Here is a 24,002-nt window from a genome sequence, read left to right on the forward strand (position 1 = left end):
AAACTTTTTCCTAAGCTGTTAAGCCAAGCAACTAAAGTAACTATACAGAAGTGCTATTTTTAAAAAAAGTTCAATTTTATCTAATAAATACCAATAAATAGATTCAGCTTCACTGTTGCTCTGCTTTGTATAGATTTTTATCCCGCTACAGGGAAGAGCATTTTTAAAAGTCAAAAAAATATTGTTTTAAAGTGAGAAGAATTTGGTCAATGGTGTGAGTGATGCTTCCTCCACTGCTCTTGTATCGGGGTGCTCCAAACTTGCTGTGATGATCTCTTGCCTTCCTCAAACAAATTTGGATTGTCCGAGGTCCTTAAGGCTCACCCTTCATTGTCGTGGGCTGCAGTGGGTTTGGGACTGCTTTTTTTGCAAACTAGACTTTTAAACTTCACATCATTGCGTCCTATTTCTCCTGCTTTTCCTCCAAACGGGAGACTTGGGTCTGTGTCTATTGAATGGAGCCCCAACAAGGAAGCGGATGAACGGGGGTTAAACTATAGGGATGTACTTAAGCTCCAACAAAGTTAAAATGGAGTATGTTCTTACATACCGGAAAGAGGAATGGACGCTAAAGGAATGGCAGGGGAAGCTGGTAATTCTGTAGTATTACCTTCCTAGGCACTTCATGGCAGAGGAAAGTCAGGCTGAAAGCCTGCGGTCTGTACTCTTCAGTGCTGGTCTCACTCAGCTCCGAGTTTGAAGATGTTGGTACACTTGCAACAGAGAGTGGGGTAATAGAGTTGTTCACAACAGCGTTTCTGGGGTAGTTTCCATCTTTAAAATAGATTTTAAAATTTTTTTATTACTCCTTGCAGGTAAAATATAGAAGAATGTAGAGAACGTTTAAGCAATATTAAAATCAGTGTAAATTGCATACTTCAGTGTTGCAGAGTAGTCCATTTGAACTTCACCATATATGAAATATGATAATGGCATTCTCAAGTTGGTTATTCAAAAGGCAACCATTGAAGATATTTAAATATCTCCCGTGACCTGGTGATATCTACAGAATCCATTTGTCATCTTGCCTTGCTTAATTAAACAAGGCTAGCTAAAATAATAATAGTAAAAAAAATAAACAGAATAGAAATATTGTGACAGAGGTATGTGGACAGATTTTTACATAGCTTGTAATAAGCTGAGTCCATAACTTGTCGTATCTGTTAATTATGCTTGTTTACTAAGCATCTTTGAAGTGAGCAAAAGCCTGCATTATCTGTGTGTGTATGTATATGTGTGTAATTGTGTTAACGTATCTAAAAACTTACCTCCTCCCTTTATAACAGGACCATTATCTCCCTGTCCATTGTCTATACGATTGGGCAGGCAATCATGGCTGTGAGCTCCGTAAATGACCTGACGGATCACAACCGGGATGGCTCTCCCGATAATGTATCACTGCACATGTGAGTTGCCTTGTCCATGGGTTTTTTCCAGGTTGATGAAGGGGTGGGACAACTTAAGCCTTAAATTGATGCTACTTGAATTTCAACTGTCTTGCAATCAGTCTCTTGCGTACGCTTTAAGTAGGAAAGCAAAGTGATTTTTTTTTTTCCTTTTTCTCTTTTCTACTTTGTTCCAGTGCCCTGTCCATGGTTGGCTTGATCCTCATTGCACTTGGTACTGGTGGGATCAAACCTTGTGTGGCTGCGTTTGGTGGAGATCAGTTTGAAGATGATCAGGTAACAACATCTTCCAGATTTTCAATCGTACAGATACTCTTACTAATGTTTGACTGTTATAATAATCTAATAATATACGTGTTCAGACATGTGCATTACTGTAGTGTTTCCTGAGTAGCTGAAGAAGGAGCTAGATAACTATTTGTCTTGAACTGTGCGAACAGAGCTGCTGATTGTTCAATCTAGGCTGATCAGCGTGGTTCTGGCTAAGCCTTTCTAAACATCTTTTTGTTTTTACTGTAGGAAAAACAAAGAACTAGATTCTTCTCTATCTTTTATTTGTCCATTAATGCCGGAAGTCTCCTATCTACTATAATCACGCCAATTCTCAGAGGTAAGGCCACACATCTGTTTATAAAATAGTTAAACATCAGTAAAGGATGAGTGTTGGATTGCAGTCCAGTTAGGTTTAAATGAATGGTCTGTTCTTTGACTCCTTGTGGAGTTACCTGGCAAATAGTCTTCAAGTTTTCATGTACGTCATCCAACTTCTCACAGGTGAGGTACTGTCAAAAACAAGCCGGTTTGAGATCTGAATTGCCTTTAGGATCAGAAGTCCTAGATCTGAAGAGACAGGCTGAAGCCATCAACTTGTATGCCTAATGCATGTTTAATTCCATGGAGGTACAAATGTGGCACCTCTTCCAATGCCTTTAAAACCATCACGCAAGAAAGAGTTGTACTGTTTGCTGGGAAGGAAAGGGGGGAAGCGCGAACCCTTTACTCTGGAAGTAGAGACCATTCTGAAGTGTGCCCATGCAAAGTACAGAAGCATCTATGCACATGGGAACATGTTTATCCATGTGACAAAGTAAATCACGTTTTTCATATAGTTAAAGGAGAAAGTTATTTTCTCTTCTGCTTATAACCAATAGCGTGATCATAAACAAAAAGCAAACAATTCGCTGATCCATATGTGCGTGGATTTTCATTGCAAGCTTACACAGATGGTGCTGTGTGGATGTGCTTGGCAGGAGTTTGAGGAAGGCTGTTTTTCTCAAAAGAAAGAAAACAGCATGCAAGTTCTGGAATAACCCTAAAGCACCGGGCTGAAATTCTGGCCTTTGGATTTCTTGACTGAAACAGACTGTGTAGAAGCATTTTAGATGTTTGCTTAATGCAAATTCTATCCTTTCCCAAAACTGAAAGAGATATGCATACGGCATAACATGTAGTTTGCTTCCATGCTGATACAGGGTGAAAACTACCTTGGAAAAACAGACAAACTGAGCTGAGCAAAGTGATACCATTACATCTTATAAAGGTTTAACTAAAAGGCTAATACAACTAAATCAAAACAATAGTTAGCTGCAAGCTAATATTTTTTTTCAAATCAAACTCTCGAATTCTCCTTTTAGCAGTATGGTGAAAAACATAGTAATTTTGTTTAGTCGTTTACTTTTCCCGGTTAATAGCTATGTCCACATGCTGAGCATCATTTCAGGATGTACGCATGAAGCTTAAAAAGTCAAATCACTGACTACTGCTGGGGGGGTGTGTGGTGTTTGAGAATTTTTTTTCAACAAGCTACACTTCTTATACTTATATCTTTGTTTATGAACTTGTCCCAAAACTTTTGTAATCTAGTTCCTTTCTCACCAAGAACGTGCATTTGACCATTCTAGTAGGATTCTTCACTCCTCAGTGTAAAGCCAAATGCAAGTCTCCTATCAGGAGAGGCTGAGAGACCTGGGACTGTTCAGCCTGGAGAAGAGAAGGCTCGGGGGGATCTCATCAATGTATATAAATACCTGAAGGGAGGGCGCAAAGAGGACGCAGCCAGGCTCTGCTCAGTGGTGCCCAGTGACAGGACCAGAGGCAATGGGCACAAACGGAAACACGGGAGGTGCCCTCTGAACATCAGGAAACACTTTGTCACTGAGAGGGTGACTGAGCACTGACACAGGTTGTCCAGAGAGGTTGTGGAGTCTCCATCCTTGGAGATATTCAAAATCCACCTGGACATGGTCCTGGGCAACCAGCTCTAGGTGGCCCTGCTTGAGCAGGGGGGTTGGACCAGATGACATCCAAAGGTCCCTTCCAACCTCAACCATTCTGTGATTTTTGTGATACATAATTCCCCTTTTCGATAATGAAAGATAAGTTTGATACTGATCATCCACTCTGTCAACATCAGCAGAGATTTTTTTTTTTCCCTTGAGTCAACAATGAATGCAAAGAACAGAAACCCTATGTAAAATACTGGCAGTGCTGACTGGGACTCTTATCTAATGTTACTTTGTACTTCAGCTCAAGAGTGTGGCATTCATAGCAAACAGCGATGCTACCCACTAGCTTTTGGAGTTCCTGCTGCCCTCATGGCTGTGGCCTTGGGTAAGTGGAACTGTTTCCATCTTGCTGCCTCAGTTTCAGATATGATTAGATGATAATGATCTCAGAATAATGAGAAGGTGGTAGAAATCTCCAGGTATCAACTCCTACTGATACCTGATCGTTTCTGCAATTTTTGACTTAAATTTTTTCTTGGGGGTGGGATTAACCTGAAGCGCTCACCTTTACAGAAGAGACTGATTTACAAGGAGAGACCGATGGGGCTGGGGAGAGGCACAAATATACTATTAAATTTTGTACATTATGTGATTTACTGTCTATGTTTCTTGGACTACTGGGGTGTAGAAATAAGATCTTTTGAATGTAGTGTGAGAGTTCTGAGAAAACGTGGGTTTTTTGGAAACTGTCTGTAGTCCAGGATAGTCAACTGCATAAGGTGATTGTCCCTGCACTGGAGAAATGCCATGCTGGTGTGTCAGTATTTCTCAAACACCTGGTTTTTTTACTAGCTGCACTACGGGTCACTCCCCGAGCTTTTCTGCTGCAGCACAAAGACCAAGAGACTTGCGGGGGGAGGAGGGGGGGGGCGGGGACTTTTTGGAATGCTGTGGCCAGCGTGTAGCACAGCGTCCCTTGTGGTTTGGCCCCTCGTGGTCCTGATCAGGAACCCACCCAGGGTGGGCTTCCAGCTACCGGTGACCCCGTCTTACCTGTGCACCCAACCCAGGGCGGACGGCGGCTGCGAGGGTTTGCCCATGTCCTGCCCCGCACGTGGGAGGGCGAGGCTGGGGAACGTGCCTGGGCGAGGGAGCTGAGGACACCCCGGAGAGTCCTGCCGTTCAGGCAGAGCCTCACGTGTCCCTGCTGCAAGGTCCCGGACTCCTGAAAAGGAGCCTGTAAAGCTGTCTTAATCTGGTACAGCAAGGCCAGAGCCAAGGTCCTCAGAGGTCCTTGTTTTGACTATAGCTCAATTAAACCTCAATTAATGTCCCACTGAGGACTTGCCCTAAGAGTTTCCGGATTTAGTCCTTTGTCTTCAATAGTAGCAACCTGCTGGTATTGATTTGATTTCTTTTACTGTATGATAACATGCCAGTAGGCACATTCATTGCTCCTTAGGAGGCTTATTCCCACCCTGATGTAACTCCATACCAAATTTGCCACGATTTTCAATTTATCCTGAGTTGCTTTCTGTTTGTGTATTGTAGTTGTGTTCATAATCGGAAGCAGGATGTACAAGAAAGTTCAACCTCAAGGCAATGTAATGATTCAAGTTTCCAAATGCATTGCAGTAAGTACTATTTGTATTCCCCAAAACCCTGACAGCAACTTTTAAAGCTGTTCAGTGCACAGCCTGTCATAATATGAGGAAAGCTTCTGAATTCTTTGACTTTTTCTTTACAGAAGACTTCTTACTGACACTTCCAGATTTACAGATTGCCTTTTTATTTATCTATATCTTGGATTATATCTGAATTTATACAGAAAGGAAACAAAGTAAGATGTCAGCAATGTGTAAAAGCTTATCCCAACATCTGGGAATGATTCCTTCCTCATTTGTGTACCTTTATGTAGCCCTGTAGGACGAGATAAACATGCCTTGACCTGAGTCAAGAACAGAGCTACTAGTAGCTCCTATCAGCAGAAATGTATTGTTTATTAAAAGAATGTTATTTACAATGCAGAGGTATATAGATCCCTACTGTATTAGGGAGGTCAGGGGGTTACACATCAGTGCAAGCCTGCAAGGAAGGGAGCTAAATCTGCATGAGTAGCACTGCATGTCCCAACTTTGAGATCAGGGGATTTCTTCATTTATGGGCTGCTTCCTTCTCCATGCAGGCCTGCCAGCTTGTTATAGCCCAGGCCATTGCTTGTCTTGTAAGCATTGTCAAAACCAAATCTCTACAGGTGGCTTTGGCCATTGCTTAGAGTTCTGCCCCTAAGGCCCAGCTCAGCCTTGCATGTTATTCCATGCAGAAAGTCTTAGGAGTTCTTCAGGACTATATTTGTGTATATTCAGTGTCAAGGTATGAGGAATATCTACAAGATGCAGCTTCTCATAGTGAAATGTGATCTTGCAGCCATTCAGCTCTGCAAACCCGTGCATATGGCGTTCTTCTATTTATTGTTGTATTGTCTGCAGTAGGCAGCTCTTCAAGTTCCTAACAACAGCCCACATTGAGAGAGCCTACTCTGAGCTGTTTGGTTCACCTGATCCCAGATACACGCTCCACCGGATACACAGTGTGAGGCCTTAAATGCATATATTCCGTTAGATGCCTAGAGCAGTTAACAGAAGTCACTTCTAGCATCCTCTAAAGCAGGAGTCATCTTTAATGACAAAACAGCTTATAGCATTACAAATATTTGGAATGCCATTAACCAAAATTCTGTTTCTTCTCAGTTTGCCATCAAAAACCGGTTTCGGCATCGCAGCAAGGAGTTCCCCAAGAGAGAGCACTGGCTAGACTGGGCGAGTGAGAAGTATGACGTACGTACTGCGTGAGCACTCCTGTGCCGGGCCATCCCCCGACTCTCAGCTTCTCTTCTGTCTGCTCTGATCCATTGCCTCAAACGCTGGGCAAATGGTTTTGGGCCTCTCAATCGTTTAGAAGCTAATGGTCTGGCCAAACCTCAGTGCTCCCCTGGGATTGCAGGTTACCACCCCAGCTCCTGTGGGAGAAAGCAGAGCTGTGTATGAGTCAATGCTCTGTGTGATCATAGGGTGCCCATAGGGGAAATTCGGGGGGGAGATGAAGACAAGACTATTTCCCTTGTTGAAAAAATACAAGCACCTGTTAGTTTTTGAATTAGTAAAATAGCAAGCATTATCCCTGTCAACTTTTTGTTTCTCTCAGTAAACCAGCTTCAAAACCAACTTCAAACAGAAATATGTTGGTTTAATGACTGCAGAAGGGAAATATGGGCATGGTGTTGAGTGTCATGGTTAATGCCCAGGGCTGTAACGCTTGTCTTGGGATCAAACTGCAGAATTACGCTTAGGAATTTCAGTTTAAATGGATAACCACAACATCCCCCAGCCTCAGTACAAGCTCATTCCCGTGACTCTGAAAGCCTTGTGTCCCATAGTCCCCAGCCATGTCCCTTGCCTCCTATCTACCCTGCCCTGTTGTCAAGAGCAGCACAAACCTTAGCCTGTCCCTTTTATTTTCCTTTTGCCTATATGCATTTTTCATGTGTGAAATGCATTCCTCCGTCACCTGTCATTCAAATACCTCCTTCCTGGAAACATAAAGCAGCACTAAGTGCTAAATCTCATATTGTCATCAGTATATATGCCCAGAGATGCAGGTTTCTCTGATATCGATGTCACCTTTAACCGGCAGCCCTTCCCACACCCATAGGCAGTCCTCGTGCCTTTTAAAGAAATCAGCAGAAGTACCCACAACTTACAAAGTTCAGGACGTGGGTAAACATTACACAATGTGTCTTTACCTGTTGCCGTGCTGCAAATAGCAGGCTGCAACTGTGTCTCTTTTTTTTTTTTTTTTTGACTAATTCCTCTTGTGTAATTCTCGTTTGCTGCAGAAACGACTGATTGCTCAGACTAAGGTGGTGTTGAAGGTGCTTTTCCTTTACATCCCTCTCCCCATGTTCTGGGCGCTTTTTGACCAGCAGGTAAAGTAGAAATTGTTTGGCTTAGCAATTAGGGCTGTACCACGTCACTCTATATACTCTGAGGTCACCAGACATAAAAGGCGCCTATATGAGGGTGGAAACTAATTCTTTGCAAGTTTTTTAACCTGGTTCTAATGTGAAGGGATAGTTATTGAGTCACGTTAGTACGGAATGTTCTGCAGCCAGGGGAAACTCAGTTTATCTGGACATGCCCAGGACTGATGCAGTGACAAATCTTGTATCAGCCAGGACTCAGAGGATGAAATGGTAATTTAAGGCTTTCTTAGTTCTAACTCTTTCACTCTCAGTTGGGAGATGCAATGAGGACTCCTAGTGTAAATGCTCTGGAGAATCTGGGATGAAATGAGCTGGATGCCAGCCGGCTTAATCACTCAAACTTGTGGTAAATACCTCACACCTTCCAGCATAAGTATAAGCCTCTAATTCCCCTTCACTCGGTGGACTGAGTGCTCAGGACTCATGAAAGCAGCTTTCAGAGTTAAGTGATGAAATATGAATTTAGGAGTGTATTTGAGAGAACCAGGGGCTGAAAGCTTTATCCAAGGCAGGGTGTAGGAGGTTTGGTCCAGATTGCCTGGATCGTGCTGCTTAGTTACAGCTCACTGCTACTGGACCAGTCAGTGTGACCTCTTACAAATAGGCAACCCCACTGTGAAATTCAGAACTAAATACTCATTACACGAATAATAACTATCGCATCTCCCAGCGGTACATCACGGGTGGTTAAAGGCTCTCGCCACAGGTGAAGCAATGCACGTTCTTGTCTCACCCTGGGCTCAGGCTGAAAGCCGGCCCTGCTTGACCCAGCTCTAGGCAGGTTTTCTGGGCAGAGGGCTCAAGGCCGGCCAGCCCCGGCTTGGCGGCGTGAAGGAAGGTCGGGCAGGTCCGTGGTGTGGGGTGCTGGGGCTCAGGCAGGCAGCAGAAAGGCGCTGGGGTGGCTTCCGTGCACAGCACGCGGCAGTGCTCTGCGCAGGGTGTCCCTGCCATCTCTCCGGCTAGTCTCTGCATCTAAATTATTTTCCACTCTGTTTCACGAAACTAGTAAATAAAGAGAAATGAGCCACGAGGATCGCTTTGTTCAAATGTTTACACTGCAGAGTAAGAATGCTCCCATAGCAAGCTAGTTTTCTTTTTTTTATGATATTGCATGTCTTTCCCATCACTTGACGTATAAAAACAATTCAAGAGGAACTTTGGAAGATTGATTTACTGTGGCATTTAACCTTCTCTTCTTTTGTTAAGGGGTCAAGATGGACACTGCAAGCCACAACAATGGATGGGAATTTTGTAGGTTACTTTTTATTGCCTTTTGTTTCTTAATTAACATTTACTTGTTATTTGTTGTCATAATATTAAAACCTATTTATCTTTTTTCACCAGGGAGCTATTCAGATTCAGCCAGACCAAATGCAGGTACAGTAATCTTCTGTCTGACAATTCTAAGTACTTCCCAAAGATTATACATAAATTGCCCTTAATTTAAAAAAGGACTTTGAAAAATACTTAATTTTTTCCCTTCTTATGTTCATATTCAACAGACTGTGAATCCCATCCTGATTATTGTAATGGTCCCAGTTGTAGATGCTGTGATTTATCCTTTAATCAAGAAATGCAAGATCAATTTTACGTAAGTTGATGTACTTATCTGACTTCAACAGAGGCTCATTTTAGTGGTTTATTTAAACAGCTCTTTCAGCCCTAATGTAACAAGAGCAAGTGTTCAGCTAAAGAGAAAGTAGTGTATTTAAAATGGAGTTAATATTTTAAGCAAATGAAAATGTAAAAAACCATAGGACTCTGCAAGTGGTATGAACAGGCACCACAGACTAGAGGAAAAGACTCTCATAGCAAAGTAACAATATTTTCCAGTTAAGGGCAAAATCTTTTGACTGCAGGAGAGATGCTGTTCACTGTTTTCCAGTTCCCCATGTCTGTGCCCTCTCCCTCCCAAAGTATAAGAAGTAGAAATAAAACATACGTCCTTAGCATGCGTCACGTTTTGGGCTTAAAACTACCTGAGACGAGATGTGTTTCCTCTTCGGTCCAGTGAGGAGTCTGGCTCACTGGATACTTCTAGGTGTAGTTTCAGAGGGCATTTGCACATAATTTTTAATGGTGGCAACTAAGTGGCTGGCACCTGCAAGTTGGAGGGGCAGAGGAGAATATAGTTCTTAAAACAATTCCTATAGGGCTAAGCTGCAATGCTGTTTTTCCATCTAGTTATGGAAAATTTGGGGAGTGTGCTGTGCTGGAAACAGACATTCATTTGTGGACACTCTACATCTGACAAATGATACCATAAATAAGATATCTACCTTAAATTTACTCTTACAGCTTACCTGAATGTCAGTAGCTGTCTTCTAATTCAACATACTTCCTCAACTTTTTCTATTCAATATTGTTTTGATTTAAACATAGCAATATAGACACAAGTTGTTATCCTTTTCTAAAAGGCATAACTTCTTGTCTTTTCATTGTTTTAAAGCTAACAGCCATGCCAGATTGTTTTTTTTTTTCTTCCTGCAGATCAGACTTTTCCAGAAACCTAATAATTCAGCCAATGTTTGAGCCCAGCAGATGCAGAGTAAGAGGTTATTAAGGTGCTGCAGGAAAGATATATTTCCTGAGAGTGTAACTATGAATTCAGGCACCCAGCTTAGCAGAACAATTTCTGCAACAACATCAGCCCTTCAGATGGTGATAACGTGCTAGTTGTGGCCATTTGAGTTTCCCACTGTGGAAAGAAAGCAACTAACAGCTGAAGCTTTGAATTAGTATTTGTCTTATAACTCATGTATGTGTTTTCTTGCTGTACTAGGCCCCTGAGGAAGATCACTGTTGGTATGTTCCTTGCATCTTTGGCTTTTGTTGCTGCTGCCCTTTTGCAAGTGCAAATAGATGTAAGTTCAGCCACATGCAAGTATTAATATTTAGTTGTTAATACAGAACAAAGTGTGTTTAAGGTGAAAATGAACCAAGACTCCTAAATTCGGAAGAAAGCATATGAGCACAGAAGTAGAGGGAGGGCAAATATTATGCTAATCACACTATTGCAATATGCTTTAATAAAATTAACTAGCTATGAACACCATCCTGCAAAAAAAACCCATCTCATCTGCCATTAACATAAATCACATACCAAAGGCAACCCAAGTCTTTAAACTGAGATTAAAAGCTGAAAACAAGAGATTTGCTTAGCCTACCAGGGAGCTGCTTTGTATCTCCGATGTCTTCTGATATTTAAACTGGAAGTGAAGTGTGACAGGCCACAGTCTGGGAAGCCTCATCACAGCGTGAGCAGAGATGATACCTGGTTAAGGCCGGATGCATCACACCTAACCTTCCTTGCCCCAAAGGGAGGTGAGATGCCTGAACCAGATGTAGGTTTCCCCTATAACTGGGGAGTCAGCAGCACCTCTGGGAGGTGATCCATTGCATCCCAAGATCTGAATAGCTCTCTAGAGGTGCCTGCCGGTCACCATGCACTATCAAGGTGAGATGCTCAACTCTTAAATGACTTTAGTTAGGAATGAGGAATTCTCTCCTTAACGCCTGGGTCCAGCAGCAAAACAAGTTTTATATTCAACTCTGCCTCTTGAAGTTGAAAGGAGAGGATCTGGCCTTCAGTTGGTACAGACACATCCAGGCTGTCTCCTCAAATACCCTGTTCGGAAGGCCAGAGCTGTGCACAAACACCTACTGGCACTGGGCAGAAGCTTCATAAAGCTGGTAACTTCCCAGACTGTTGCACAAGAATCTCCTGCAGAAAGGGTGAAGATGGACCTGTTCTTGTTGTGGGATGTACCTAAAGAGATTGAAGCAGGCAAAAGTATGGGAAGGGAGGAGAGGCTGAGGTAGAACTCAAATAGACACAACTCTTGCAGCTCTTGATGCTCTGCAAGAGCAGAAGCTATTTACTGTTAGATCTGGTGGGAAGCGGAGTCTCCAGAAGTTCAGCTTCTCTGGGCTATCACACCGGGCAGTGCCCATACATGCTTCTGCCCAGTTCAGCAGTACCAGTGCTGGGGGAGAATGAGTCAGAACACGGTACAAAGAAACTTAGGAACCCAGGCTGCCATAGTATGTGGGAGAAGCCCATTCCTGGAACTGCAGAGTGGCTGTGGTAGTGGCAGCATGCTGCAGGACATGATCAAAGAGGAACCACATCTGGCCACGGAGGCATTGTGGATGAGAGGCTTTCTCCTGAGGCAGCAGTAAGGCAGCTTGTGAGACTAGTAACAAAACCCATTATTTAAGTTGCATCCCTCTGACAGTCATGGCTCATCAGGCGAATGCTAATCTTCATCATGAGATAATTAAGATCATAGTAATTATAGTACTTTTTCCATGTGACTTAGGATAGGGCACTGACTTTACTTTTTTCTGTCCTACAGAAAACTCTTCCAGTTTTCCCTACAGCTGGCCAATCCCAAATCAAAGTAATAAATCTAGGTACTGATGGTGCAACAGTTCAGTTTGAACCTCAACTTCAGAGTGTGAATGTAATGCCTATGGAGTCGGTAAGTAAGTGGAGATGGGGAATAGCAAGCTAAAAAAGAAATCTAATGGAGTAAGTCAAAGTGGTTCTTAACTAATGGTTCAAAGTTGATTCTTTCCTAGTTTTTTTTCTCTATTCATTTGAAAGATTTTTTTTTTTTTTGTATTGTGGAATTCTTACTGAAAACACAGTGAATGAAGAAATGGTAACTATTTCAATACTCTAAGTACTACTAGTTTGTTTTGGCAAGAGTTTTTTCAAGAAACATTAAGAAACTTAATAGTGATTTTGAACTAATTGAAAATCTCACTTTTGCTAAGAAAGTGTCATTTCTTAATAGCAAGAACATCCCTTCCTTCAATAAAAGTTCATTCAGCTCTAGTAAATCACTGCTCTTACTGTGAGTGATCACTTACTTGAACAGGGAGCTTTTTCTGTGGTTACATCATATATATTAAGCTTCAGATTTTGCTGTCAAAGAACCTTTTCAGGTTTTATTACAGCACAACCTTGATAGCCCTATTGACAGAAAAATATGGTGGAGCTGATGGACATTTTTAATAATGAATGTTACAAAGTGTGTTCTATGATAGCCTGCAGTCCTGTTTCCATATGAGAGGAGAAACCCTCTTTCATCCTCCTCCAAATTTGCCTCACAATGAAACTGAGCTGTGAGGAGAAGATAAAGGCACCCAAATTGTATGCTGATGTAGAATTGATATAACCATGATGCACGCCTGAAAATGAAGGGTGTAAAATGCTGCACTCCCTACTATAGACGTCTTATAATCCAGATGTTTTGGACTATAAAATGCTTTTTATAATCCTATAAAACAAAAGGGTTATTTTAGTACTACATGAACATGTTTATTAATGTTTTAAGTATTTTATGCTGATGAAATATCTTTAGAATATTTAAGACGTGTAATAGTGACTGGTAATGACTCCTGTTATGCTGAAACTGGAAAGATGCAGCTTGCATTTGCATCTCTTGGGAGGTGTTGCCATTTGGAAAATGCTGCATCTTATGCTAGTGCTGTCTCTGTAGCTAAACAGAATTTTACGTGGTGGTAAGCCTGATCTATCTGGAGCAAGAAATCCACAGGAAAATATAACATATATTCCATAATGCTTGTGGGAAGCTCATGTTACTTTGAAGCTTGTGTATCGAAAGAAATTAATAAAAAATAATGATAAATGAAATTAGCGCTTGATGTAGAAAACCTAACAAAAATGAGAGTTGGGAGATGCTCACGATCTCTGGCACTTCAGCAGTAACAACCCTTTAAACTGCTGACCCCCTGAGTCCATAACACTCTCTAAGATGTAGACAAATATGCAGTTGCATGGAAATTCATAGCAATTCATTTGTCTTTGTAGACGGGCTACATGACATTTGAGACTTCTCAGTTGCGATCATTAAACATAACTTCTGGAAATAAAAATATAATTAAAGTTATCGAGTTGCCAGGGGAAAACCGTCATACTCTTGGAGTTAAAAATAATGCGACACACATTGTTGCTGAATTGGTAAGTCTGCTTAATTCCCAAAATATATATTAATGTCTTGGCAACTACCTACGTGGAGTGTGTGAAGCTGAGAGGACAAACTCTGAGTAGCTTTTCCTTTGTCTTGTTTTCTGTCTCTCCCCCTCTCTGCTGTATCAGTGAGACTGGTGAGCTCTAGAGAGCAGGGCAGGATGTTGTTTAAAAAACAAAAGTAAAAAATGACCGACTTAGTATTTAACTTGACAATTATCCTGCCAGCAAGACTTAAATGTGTGGTCATACAGTGTTTTCTAGGAGACTTGTATCTGAGTAGGATCCTAACAGGAAAGGTCTGGAGTCTTGCTCTGAAGGCTCTCTTAATTCTCACTGCTATTTAATAGTGCACATTTAAGCTGTTCACTGATGCCAATAAACTATCTTGATAATGATCTCTTCCACCAGCTGTTTGACAATGTCACATCAAAACCAGAAGAAGGAAATAATCTCATCAGGTAGAGTTCGTTTTGCTCCTATTGTGACTTCAATCTGCCTCTTGAGTGACTCTTCTAGCTTAACGTTGCTTTCTATACTGTAGGAAATCTGTTTGCTGGACACCTCACTCGATGTTTAGGGGGTGTAGGAACCTCTGGGGCATGGTCCCTCTAAGCTATCTTGCATATCTACTTTGGGTATAATTTGGGTAAAATTGGAAGTGCATGTTTTGCTTCATTGTCTAGACTTTTTTTGTAGACAACCAGCACAGATTGCATGTCTATACCTCCTTTTTAATCTTGGGTAAGAAGTATCCTACCACTTCTCTGGTTTTCTTCTGCATCTTCCATTTGCAGTTGTATTTGTTACTGGCTGTAGTAAAGGCTTGCTTCTCCTAAGCAGGCAGTGGGCTGATGTGGGTCTAGGTTGCTTTTTGCATTAGCCACATTTCAAGAGATTTAGAATTCTTTCAAAAATGTTAACTGATAAAAATGAAAGGGGAAGACTTGATACTTGTTGTGCTGCCAGTATATAATTAAAAGTAAAACCTGTATTCTTTGACTTATGCATATTTTTCGTAGTATTTCATCACTCTCGCATTTTAAAGGTTCATAAACAATTTGCCCGATACTATCACCGTCACTATGGGTGACACTTCTTTTGGAACACTGGAGTCTCTTTCTGCCAGTAATTACAACCTCTTTCCAGGAGGAAGGTAAGCATTTTCCTTTACCTACATCTAACCACTTAAAGACAGACATACTTGTCCTTGGGAAAAGGACGTAGAACTCTTATTTTATATAATACACACAATTGTCTATACCTATGGTCTGAACTGTGTTTTTTCTTTTTCAGAAAAGATAATATTACAGTTATTAGAAATTCAATGCCTTGTTCAGTTATTTCAAGAGCATTTGGATTTGGCAGTGCCTATACAATTGTAATTAACACGGTGAGTTGCCAGTGCTGTTGGATGGACAAGACAGAATTACTTTCCATGTCAATGTTTTCTTTAATTAAAAAACCACTTGTAGAATCATCCCTCTTGCCCTTAATTGCACATATGATAGAATATGTATGTTTAAATAGAACATAAAAACATCATTAACTATAAAAATAATGATGGGTATGATAATGATATAATGCAGGAATTCACGTTCATCACTAGTGCCCTTAAATCTTTAGCCCTTAGACACTAAGGACTTGCATGAAGTCTGCTGTAAAATAACTACTACTTTATCACTAGGCATGCAGTGCTTCGTATGTTTCTTACATACCCACAACTTTGTATATATGTGATTATAGAGATGGTATAGAACTGCTTAGAGTGCCTTTAGTGTACAGAATATTTATCACTGTTCCTAATGTGCTTTTTTAATTTCCAGTGTTCTGCAAACACTCTTAATGTAACATATTCTGAAGATATCCCACCCAATACAGTCCATATGGCTTGGCAGATCCCGCAGTATTTTATTCTTACGCTTGCAGAAGTCGTCTTCTCTGTCACTGGGCTGGAGTTTTCATACTCACAGGTAGGTTTTGCTCTTCAGAGCCCTCATTGTTTTAAAAATCCTGGTACAAAAGAAGATCTTCTGTGACTTATTGTCTTTAAGTGTGTCCTGGTTCCGGCTGGGACAGAGTTAACTTTCTTCCCAGTAGTTTGGGGGTGTGCTGTGTTTTGGGTTCGGTGTGAAAGGAGCGTTGATGGCCCATTGATGCTTTGGCTGTTGCTGGGTGATGCTTGCACCGGGAGGGGGAGCACAGCCGGGGTGGTGGACCCAGCTGGCCAATGGGGTGTTCTATACCATGTGACGTCATGCTCAGTATAAAACCCGGGGGGGGGGCCCTCGCCCCCCATTTGTGACACGCGGTTGGTGAGCAGTTGCATTGCGCATCGTCTGCTTTGTGTATTCTGTTGTTCTCTTTGTTGTTCTTACTGTTCTACTTCGTTTTATTTCAATTATTAAACTGTTTTTATCTCAACCTGGGAGCTTTCCTACTTGTGCCCTCCCGATTCTCTCCCCCATCCCACTGGAGGGGGGAGAGGGGGTCAGCGAGCGGCTGCATGGGGTTTATTTACTTGGCTGGGGTTAAACCACGACAAAGTGGTGGTTCTGCATGGCTGCTTTGTTTGAACAATGATGTCCTCCAGAGCTCCCTAGTAGGACTATAGGCTGGCGCAAGCTGGCCTTGTTTCAGTAGCATTCGGTGTTTTCCATGAAGCTATGCTGAGTTATATCCTTTGAAGACTCGACCACCAGTCCTCAAATCTCCTTCTCACATGTGACCTTCCGTTGAAATTAAGTGGAACTGTACTGCTGTTGTAAAAGCAAACCGGAGAGCCCTCAAATATAAAATGAACAAGTACTGACACCTTATCTCCACACCAATTCCCTCCATACAGTCTTTAGCAGCGGTTTAATTATACACTCTTAATTCCTTTGTCTTCCAACTCCAGTTTGTATTAACTGTGTGTATTTCTCCCCTTAATTCTGGGACTATAAACTGCAGTGATGGGAACATTATAAGATGTGGCTTGATAGACTATGATGCACTCAATTTCTTCATTTAATGTGTACCATGTGTGACTGAGTCAGATGTAAAATGTGCCTGTTAGTTACTCAGTGTGTACAAAGTAAAAGGTGTTATAGTCAGTACTAGTAATCTCTTGCTCCCCAAAGCCTTCCCCAGGACTGTTTAGTTCTCTGGCAATTTTTAATTAAAAAAAAAAAAACCTACCCAAGAAATCCCCCCTCTCCCCCAGAACCAGTGTTTGTTATAATGTAAAGAATGCAGTAAACATCAGAAAATAAGTGATAGCAGTGTTCGACTAAAACTTAAGTGCCTTTTACTTTTATAGGCCCCATCCAATATGAAGGCAGTGCTGCAGGCAGGATGGCTGCTAACAGTGGCTGTCGGTAACATAATTGTCCTTATCGTGGCTGGAGCATCCAAACTCAGTGAGCAGGTAAGCGCACAAGCAATTGGCGTGCTTTTATATTGCACTATGAGAAAGCCGCTCTAATACAGCGGGGAGTCATGGCTGATAATCCTCAACCACAACTCTTGAACATCAGCATTGTGGTGGATTTGCATTTATAATTGGAACGTAGGAGGCCAGTGTTAGCTGCAAGAGTGTAGCAATCAGTTGTAGAACTAGTGCTTGACTGAATCTCATTAGAGTATATAAGTAACGGAGTTATGAATTTTTATAAGCTATCTGGATTTAAACTAGTGTTGATGGCTGTGACAACAGGGTGGTAACTTGTCTTCTGGAGCCAATTCTAAAGTTTGTTGGTCTTTTTCCCCAACACTTCCCCAATATGTGTGCACATGTACATACACAAATTAAACTTTAAACAACAACAAATACTACTTCAACAAAGGTTTCTACCTCTTGTCTTTGTTTGCCACTCCTAACTCTTGCTCTGTCCGGCTCCTTCTCTTGCAAGCAGCAGTTTCTAGCATCTCTGCAATAAATTGCTTCTCATGGTGTGGAAATGCTGTGAACTTTTGGGCTGAAATTCTAGACTAATGGGATTAAAACCTACCAAAATTCTGTTCGCTGCCAATGAACCTTCACCTGTATACCTCAGCCTTGCTATGTCCCTTCTTCTGGCTCCGCTGGTTTCAAACCTCACCCCTTGGGGCATGGAAGCTGTGGTTCTCCTGGTGAAGAGCACTTGGGCAAGACTGTCTCAGACTACCTGTGGCACTCCCTAATGAACAAAAGGGATATTTGAGAGGGGAGAGCCTGTCTTTGAAACGGGTCTGGCAGTCCTGGTTTCAGCTAAATTAACCAGAAAGAGCATGAAATAGAGCTGTTGAGGCTTTTCAGGTGGAAATAGCACTTTGAAACCAAAGTTCCTGGTCTTGCTCTCTGCCCAGATCTGTGGTCAGTAGAAACTTTTACTGCTGACCTAAGTGGAAGCAGGATCACTGCCAGCCTGGTGAAAAATGAGATTACCTGACCAAAAGGAGGGGCTGAGTTTCCTTTTCAGGCTTTCGCTCCATTCCCATGCCTCCAGGAAGAGGATATTGTAGAACTTTCCAGCATTCATAGAGCTTTTGTCTCTTCTTTGAAGGCGGAACTGCTGAAAGGGCCTCAATTCCGAGTTGCTTTAATATGTGTTATATACATCTAATACTTAGTCCTTAAGTCATATGGTGCTTGTTACATGTGCTCAGTTTCACATTCTGAATTAACTTCATTCCTTGCAAACAGTAAAAAGGTGTAATTCTTTTGAGGAACGAATATTGATGGATAAATTATACTTTTTTTTTTTACAGTGGGCAGAATATGTGCTGTTTGCTGCCTTGCTGTTGGCTGTTTGCATCATTTTTGCTGTCATGGCTTATTTTTATACCTATATTGATCCAAATGAGATTGAAGCCCAGTTTGATGAGGAAGAAAAGAAACAAGTCGAAAAGGATCAAGATGTCTATGAAAAGCAAGCTGAAGCTGACTCTCGCATGTAAAAGGTGGATTCAAGGAGTGTTTGTAAATTATGGTATCCCGTTAACTATCCCTGCAGTAAGAGGAATCAGGGTATCAGTAACACCTCTGGATAACATGTCCAATGGGAGAGGTTAAGAAAAACTGTTTTAACTCTAAATGCAGCCTCTCTTGGGAAGCAAGATGAAAAGATTAGTCTCTCTTGTACTGAACATGGTATCCTGAAGAAACTCCAGCAGAATTTGCACTCTTAAAGTACCTCAAGCTTAAATACTACAGCACTAAAATATTGAAGTTGCACTCAGCACTATTAGACCCTATGAAAAGATGTATTTTTATACTGTATTTCAATTTTATATCATGAAAGAAACAAGTATCGCCAAGAAATAGTAATTGAAGCCAAGCTGTCTGCATGACCCCTCTAGCTTCACTGTTACTTGAAAGCAGCAGCTTACAGGTGCCTTAAATTCTTTTGTACTTCCTTACAGATAATGGGAGCAAAGCTCTAGCATTGCTCAGATTAAAATGCTGTCTGTGCTCCACATGGCAGTAATGTGGACATGCACTGTAATACAATGCTTTATGTGCCTGTTAATTACCCCTTTAACTCCTGTTATGTTTTTAATTAAATGTATTGATGAGGTGTCCACTCAGGTAAACAGACAATGGCAAATGACATTTGGAATAAGCAACAGCAATAAAACTCTTGTTGTAACAAAATAATGCAAGTGATGCAAGAGTATGACTTAAAGTTGCATGTTAACAAAACTTGATACCACCTCTCTGCTGCTTCTTCGTATGTGCTCCACCACTTGAAGCTAACGGACCACTGTCAGTCTTCTCTATCTTAATATGCCTGTAACACCTGTCAAATTCATAGTAGGGAAAACTGAATTTTGCTGCTTAACAGGATTCTGTAGCCCTGTGGACCATGTTATAGAGGCCAGTGGTCTGCGTATTGTTTTGGCAATTCCTGTATTTAGATTCACATCCTACGCTTTCTCCAGCGGCTGGCTTGGTCTCCCTGGCCCCTCCAGTACCTTGGCCAGACTTACAGCTGCTTTGATGCCTGTCTTCAATACTCTTATCCTATTTTACAGCAAGTCCAGCTTCTATGTGCAAGTGATCACACAGACATACATATACAATCGATGTGCATGTTGCTGGCACTGCAGATGCATGGGCCCCTGGTTCCCACTCCATTTGCTGCCACTCAGACCTCCATGTACACACGTGCACAGAGAATGGAGTCCCTCACCCATGAAAACAGTTAGAAATGGAGTGCTGTTCCCCTGCATCCTGGGCAGGAACTCCTATTGGTCTCTAAGGGTGTCTAGAGAGAACCTTTCCCATGGATTCAAGATGCTGGGTGCCCCCCAGCCCATGGGACTGAGGGTTTCCTGGGACAGCCCTAGGAGGAGCTGGCTCCCTGCCATCCTCTGAGGAGCTAAGGGGGTTTTGCACCACCTTTACTTGTGGTGGACTAGCTAGTCTTTCCTTGCCATGCAAGTTAAGCAAAATAAATTGTCTCTTAACTATATCCCTACAAGATAGCACCTTCTGTCCGCTATTTTGCCCATACCAGGCATTTTAACATTTCTTTTTTTCCTTTGATATGCAGGTCATGTGTCTATTTTTTTTTATATCATAAGCTGTTGGAAGTTAGCGCTTTAGCAAACCCACTAACTTGTCTACCACATGAATAGATGTGTTTTATGCATAGAAAGCCACTAATGCTGTAAAATTAGACGGGAAAGCTTTCTGACGAGGAGAAAACAAACTCCCCCATCTCTTCAGCCCTGTGAGGCAGTATGCGACGAGATTTTATTTCATTTTCAACAGGGATTGAAGTAATTAAAGTTAAAATATCCATGTGCCTTCTCATCCAAAATTTGATGTGAAAAGAATCAGGGAACCTTGTACAGACACCTGGGCAGCTCTTGTCAGCATCGCTGTGACTGGGAATGACTAGAAGCCATGTGCAGGGAATTGGACTTCAGGCTGGAATCAAGTGTTTTCAGTCCCTTAGTTTTGAGGATTAAAGAGGTGAGGTTAACCTCTAAATCTGACAGTGTTTAGTTTTGGATGCTGCTGTCTAGACTTCCAGACTGCTGAGAGGGCCTTTTGCATATCTTCTTCTGTTACAGAGAAGCTACTCTGAAATCAATTGAATTAACAGTTGGTCATTCTAACTTCAGTTCTTATTTAAAACAAACAAACAAAAACCTTTTAAAAAGTGCAAGAGCAGTGAATTATGGAACCCTGTTCTAGTAATCAAATCTGCACTCATGTCTGGCCAGGTAGATACAGGAATGTGTATGTCTGTATGCTTACTAATATTACAAATACACTGTACAGCTTCCATGTTTTTCCTACTGCTCATTAGCTCACCCTAATGACACTTGACCAGGGCATTTAAAACTGTTCAAAGTCAGATTCTGTGAACTACATGAATCCAGGCCCTGCCATTTGTTGTTCTTGAAAAATGGGCCTATAAGCAGCACAAAGTTTTAGGCAACCGTCTATATAAAGTTGTTGGGTTTTTTAATTCCTGGAATTAAATTCCTGGAAGCAATTGTAAGCCACCTATATATACTGTTACTCTGCAAATTACTTGTACCTTTTTCATTCATACCTTGACACAGTGCTTTAGCATAATATCACTGACCACCTTGCAGAGGTTAGAATATTGATAATAAAATAACTGCATCATGCCTTAGAGAGTGAGAAAGAGACAAAATTATCAAAGGGGAAGTGGTAACTACTGAAATCATCCTACTCCACCAGGAGGTGATTCAGGACAATCAAGGATTCCCCATTTCCAGCCTAATTCAATCACTGCTGTTCCTCTTAGAGACACCACTGCAGGACAGGATTTTGTGGAATTTAGCACAGTAAGAAGGTAACATGAGAGCTCACAATTCAATGGACTCTCCATTATTGCTGTTAAATTTTTATCACCTTCCCATGCTCATTCCTAATCTGAGTCAAAGCTCTGCATAAATACCTAATGCCCACAGGTGGATATCAAGTCACAATCCATGTCCTGGGGATTTTAACAGCTGATCTGACTGCGTAGGAGGGAGAGGGAGGAGAGGAAGATAAGCAAAACAGGACCTGTGTTTTTCAGAGAGTAGCTACGTGCTTACCTGAATCGGTTCAAATCGCAAGTACGTTTTAAGAGGCTTACGTGAGGATCGGCAGCTACCTGCTGCTGGCACCTACCCCATCACGTGGAAGCTCTCAGCAGCATCCTGGTGCAATGACTTTCTGGCAGGGTGAAGGGGGGCAGTCAGGGGAAAAGTGGGCAGCGTGTAAGAATTGGTTTGTCACCTTTTTGGCTGGGGTATGTGTTTCATAAGTGTAGAGAGCTCAGTGAAGAGCTAGGAGAAAGTCTCTTGCAGCAGAGCCTGAGTGAGCTTGGACAAAAGGTGGGGCGTAGGCAGTGCACCCTCACGGGTAAAGCCTGTGTGGTCTTCATAACTGCTTTCTGGGTAGCAGCTGGGCTGGACTTAGCCAAGCCACTTGTGCTTTTGTAAAGGGTCATTTTCAATGAGATGCAGAACACAAAGCCTTCTGGCAATACATAGCACATACACATAGCAACTACATGTCATTATTTCCTTCATACTGACATACCAAACACTGATTTGACGATCTTAAGCAGTGCTACAACTGTCATTGACTGCATCCTAAAGGAATCTTAATCACTGCAGAAGCTAATCAGATAGGCTTGCTTTTGCCAGCAGACGTACTGGAAAGAAAAAGCTGGCTTTCCCTGCAATGCCAAAAAGGCCGTAAGACCTTCTGAAACACTCATAAGAAGTTCATCTGTGGTGAAAGTGGCTCTGTCTCCGTAACACCATTGCTGTATTTTGGGGGTGAGGGGGAAATATCAATTGAAGCTGCGGAAGCTGCATAGCTAAATAAAAAATGAAAATGATGCAAGAGCTAGGCATGAAATAGAGTGAGGCGCTTTCACAGCACTCGCTCCCTAGCTGCTGTTGCAACCCCTCGTTCAACCCACGTCTGCTGTTAGTGGCGAATAAAATCCTCATGAGATTAAGATGAAATCTCAGCTGTCTGCTTATGTGAAATTGTGTTTGTCCTCCTCCTGTGAGATTCAGCTGACTGCAATGTATATCCCTGTCAGAGCTTCTTTCCACCATAGCCCATATAGAGCTTTTTTTACTCCAAATTGAACATCCAGTCCTTACAGCTGGGAAAAATATTTTATTTAAGCCTGATAAACTTGGAAAAAACCACACAAAACAAAAAAAAAACAGTGTTCCTGGAGCCATGCCATGCTTCCTTTGTAGTAAAAATTGGAAATGTCTTCTACTTAGATGGGAATCCTATTTCCTAAAGGTCTTATCTTACAAAAAATGTTTCAAGTAAAGGTTAATTCAATTAGTGCAGCCCCTTCAGGCTGGTACTTTACTTCAAAAGAGTGCCTGAGATCAGTTCTGTAACCACCTAACTGAATTAATGACATTGAATGGATTTTTACAGAAATCTGATCCCAAACATGGGAGGGTGGGGAGGCAACGCTGCTGCATGAGTACACTAAAGCTAGAGCTGTCGATGTCCCATGCTGGCAAGGCCTGGCTGAGTGCTGAACCTGGGGGGGGGCATGTGGGGGGGTGCTGCACTTGAGAAACTGAGCATGGAAGTGATGGTCGGGGAGAGAGGATCTCCAGGTTCTCTACATTTGCACCCTGGACTTCTGCTGCTCTGCAGGGAGCAGGAATATGAGGCTAACGGTCACACTCTTCTCTGTCGCAGCAGGGCGAGAAGTTACTGTCGCAGACCATCTCCTCCCCCTGTTGGGACCAGGCTGCGGTCAGTTACCATCACATTCCTGATTGAGCTACAGAAACCCAGGCTGGGGTTTGGGGTTTTTTGGTTTTTTTTTGGTTTGTTTGGTTGTTTGTTTTGGCTCTTTATTTCATGCATTCGTTGCAAGTGTGAGTCATCATTTCTCCACTACATCAGCTTCAGAGCAGATGGCTGCCCCGGCGCCCAGTGACTCTACGCACAGCGCACAGCTGGTGGACTTGCTCCCTCTCCTAACTTGCTGCCCCCCCGGGTTGTGGGAGGCAGACTCAGGGTGCTGCTCTGTGCCAGCTATTTCCAGCTCAGGGAGCCTGGCAGAAGGCAGCAGGAATCAGAGAAGCCTTGAGCCATCTCCGACCTGCCTTGAGGCCGCTTGCGGAACAGGAGGGATTTATTTGCTTTGCCCAGATTGGGCTTTTTTGCAACGAAGCACCAGTCTGTGACTACAGATTCCACGTAGTATCAATAGAGATAAAATATACGACACTCCCCTATCTTTAGTTAACTTCAGGCTCCTTGTTCAGGCAAAGCTTCTCGAAGTGTCAGTCCGGGGTCCCCAGCAAATCCCGCCCCCCGCCCCGGGAGCGGCGGGTCG

The 24,002-nt window shown here is 42.2% G+C and overlaps 1 protein-coding gene across 1 annotated transcript; it reads left to right on the plus strand.

Annotated features, from left to right (window-relative positions):
• Positions 1-1,561: 1,561 nt before the first annotated feature.
• Positions 1,562-18,594, plus strand: SLC15A1 (solute carrier family 15 member 1). The gene is made up of 18 exons (XM_075139618.1): positions 1,562-1,682; positions 1,926-2,032; positions 3,955-4,016; positions 5,183-5,265; positions 6,382-6,468; positions 7,527-7,616; positions 8,880-8,924; positions 9,018-9,050; positions 9,176-9,264; positions 10,456-10,537; positions 12,032-12,157; positions 13,516-13,665; positions 14,086-14,135; positions 14,723-14,830; positions 14,971-15,067; positions 15,501-15,647; positions 16,976-17,083; positions 18,406-18,594. Exons 1-18 carry the CDS (start codon positions 1,593-1,595, stop codon positions 18,592-18,594), a joined length of 1,743 nt encoding a protein of 580 aa, XP_074995719.1. The 5' UTR covers positions 1,562-1,592.
• The last annotated feature ends 5,408 nt before the right edge of the window (positions 18,595-24,002 follow it).

This window comes from Calonectris borealis, chromosome 1 (genome assembly GCF_964195595.1).
Source record: "Calonectris borealis chromosome 1, bCalBor7.hap1.2, whole genome shotgun sequence".
Lineage (NCBI taxonomy): Eukaryota > Metazoa > Chordata > Aves > Procellariiformes > Procellariidae > Calonectris > Calonectris borealis.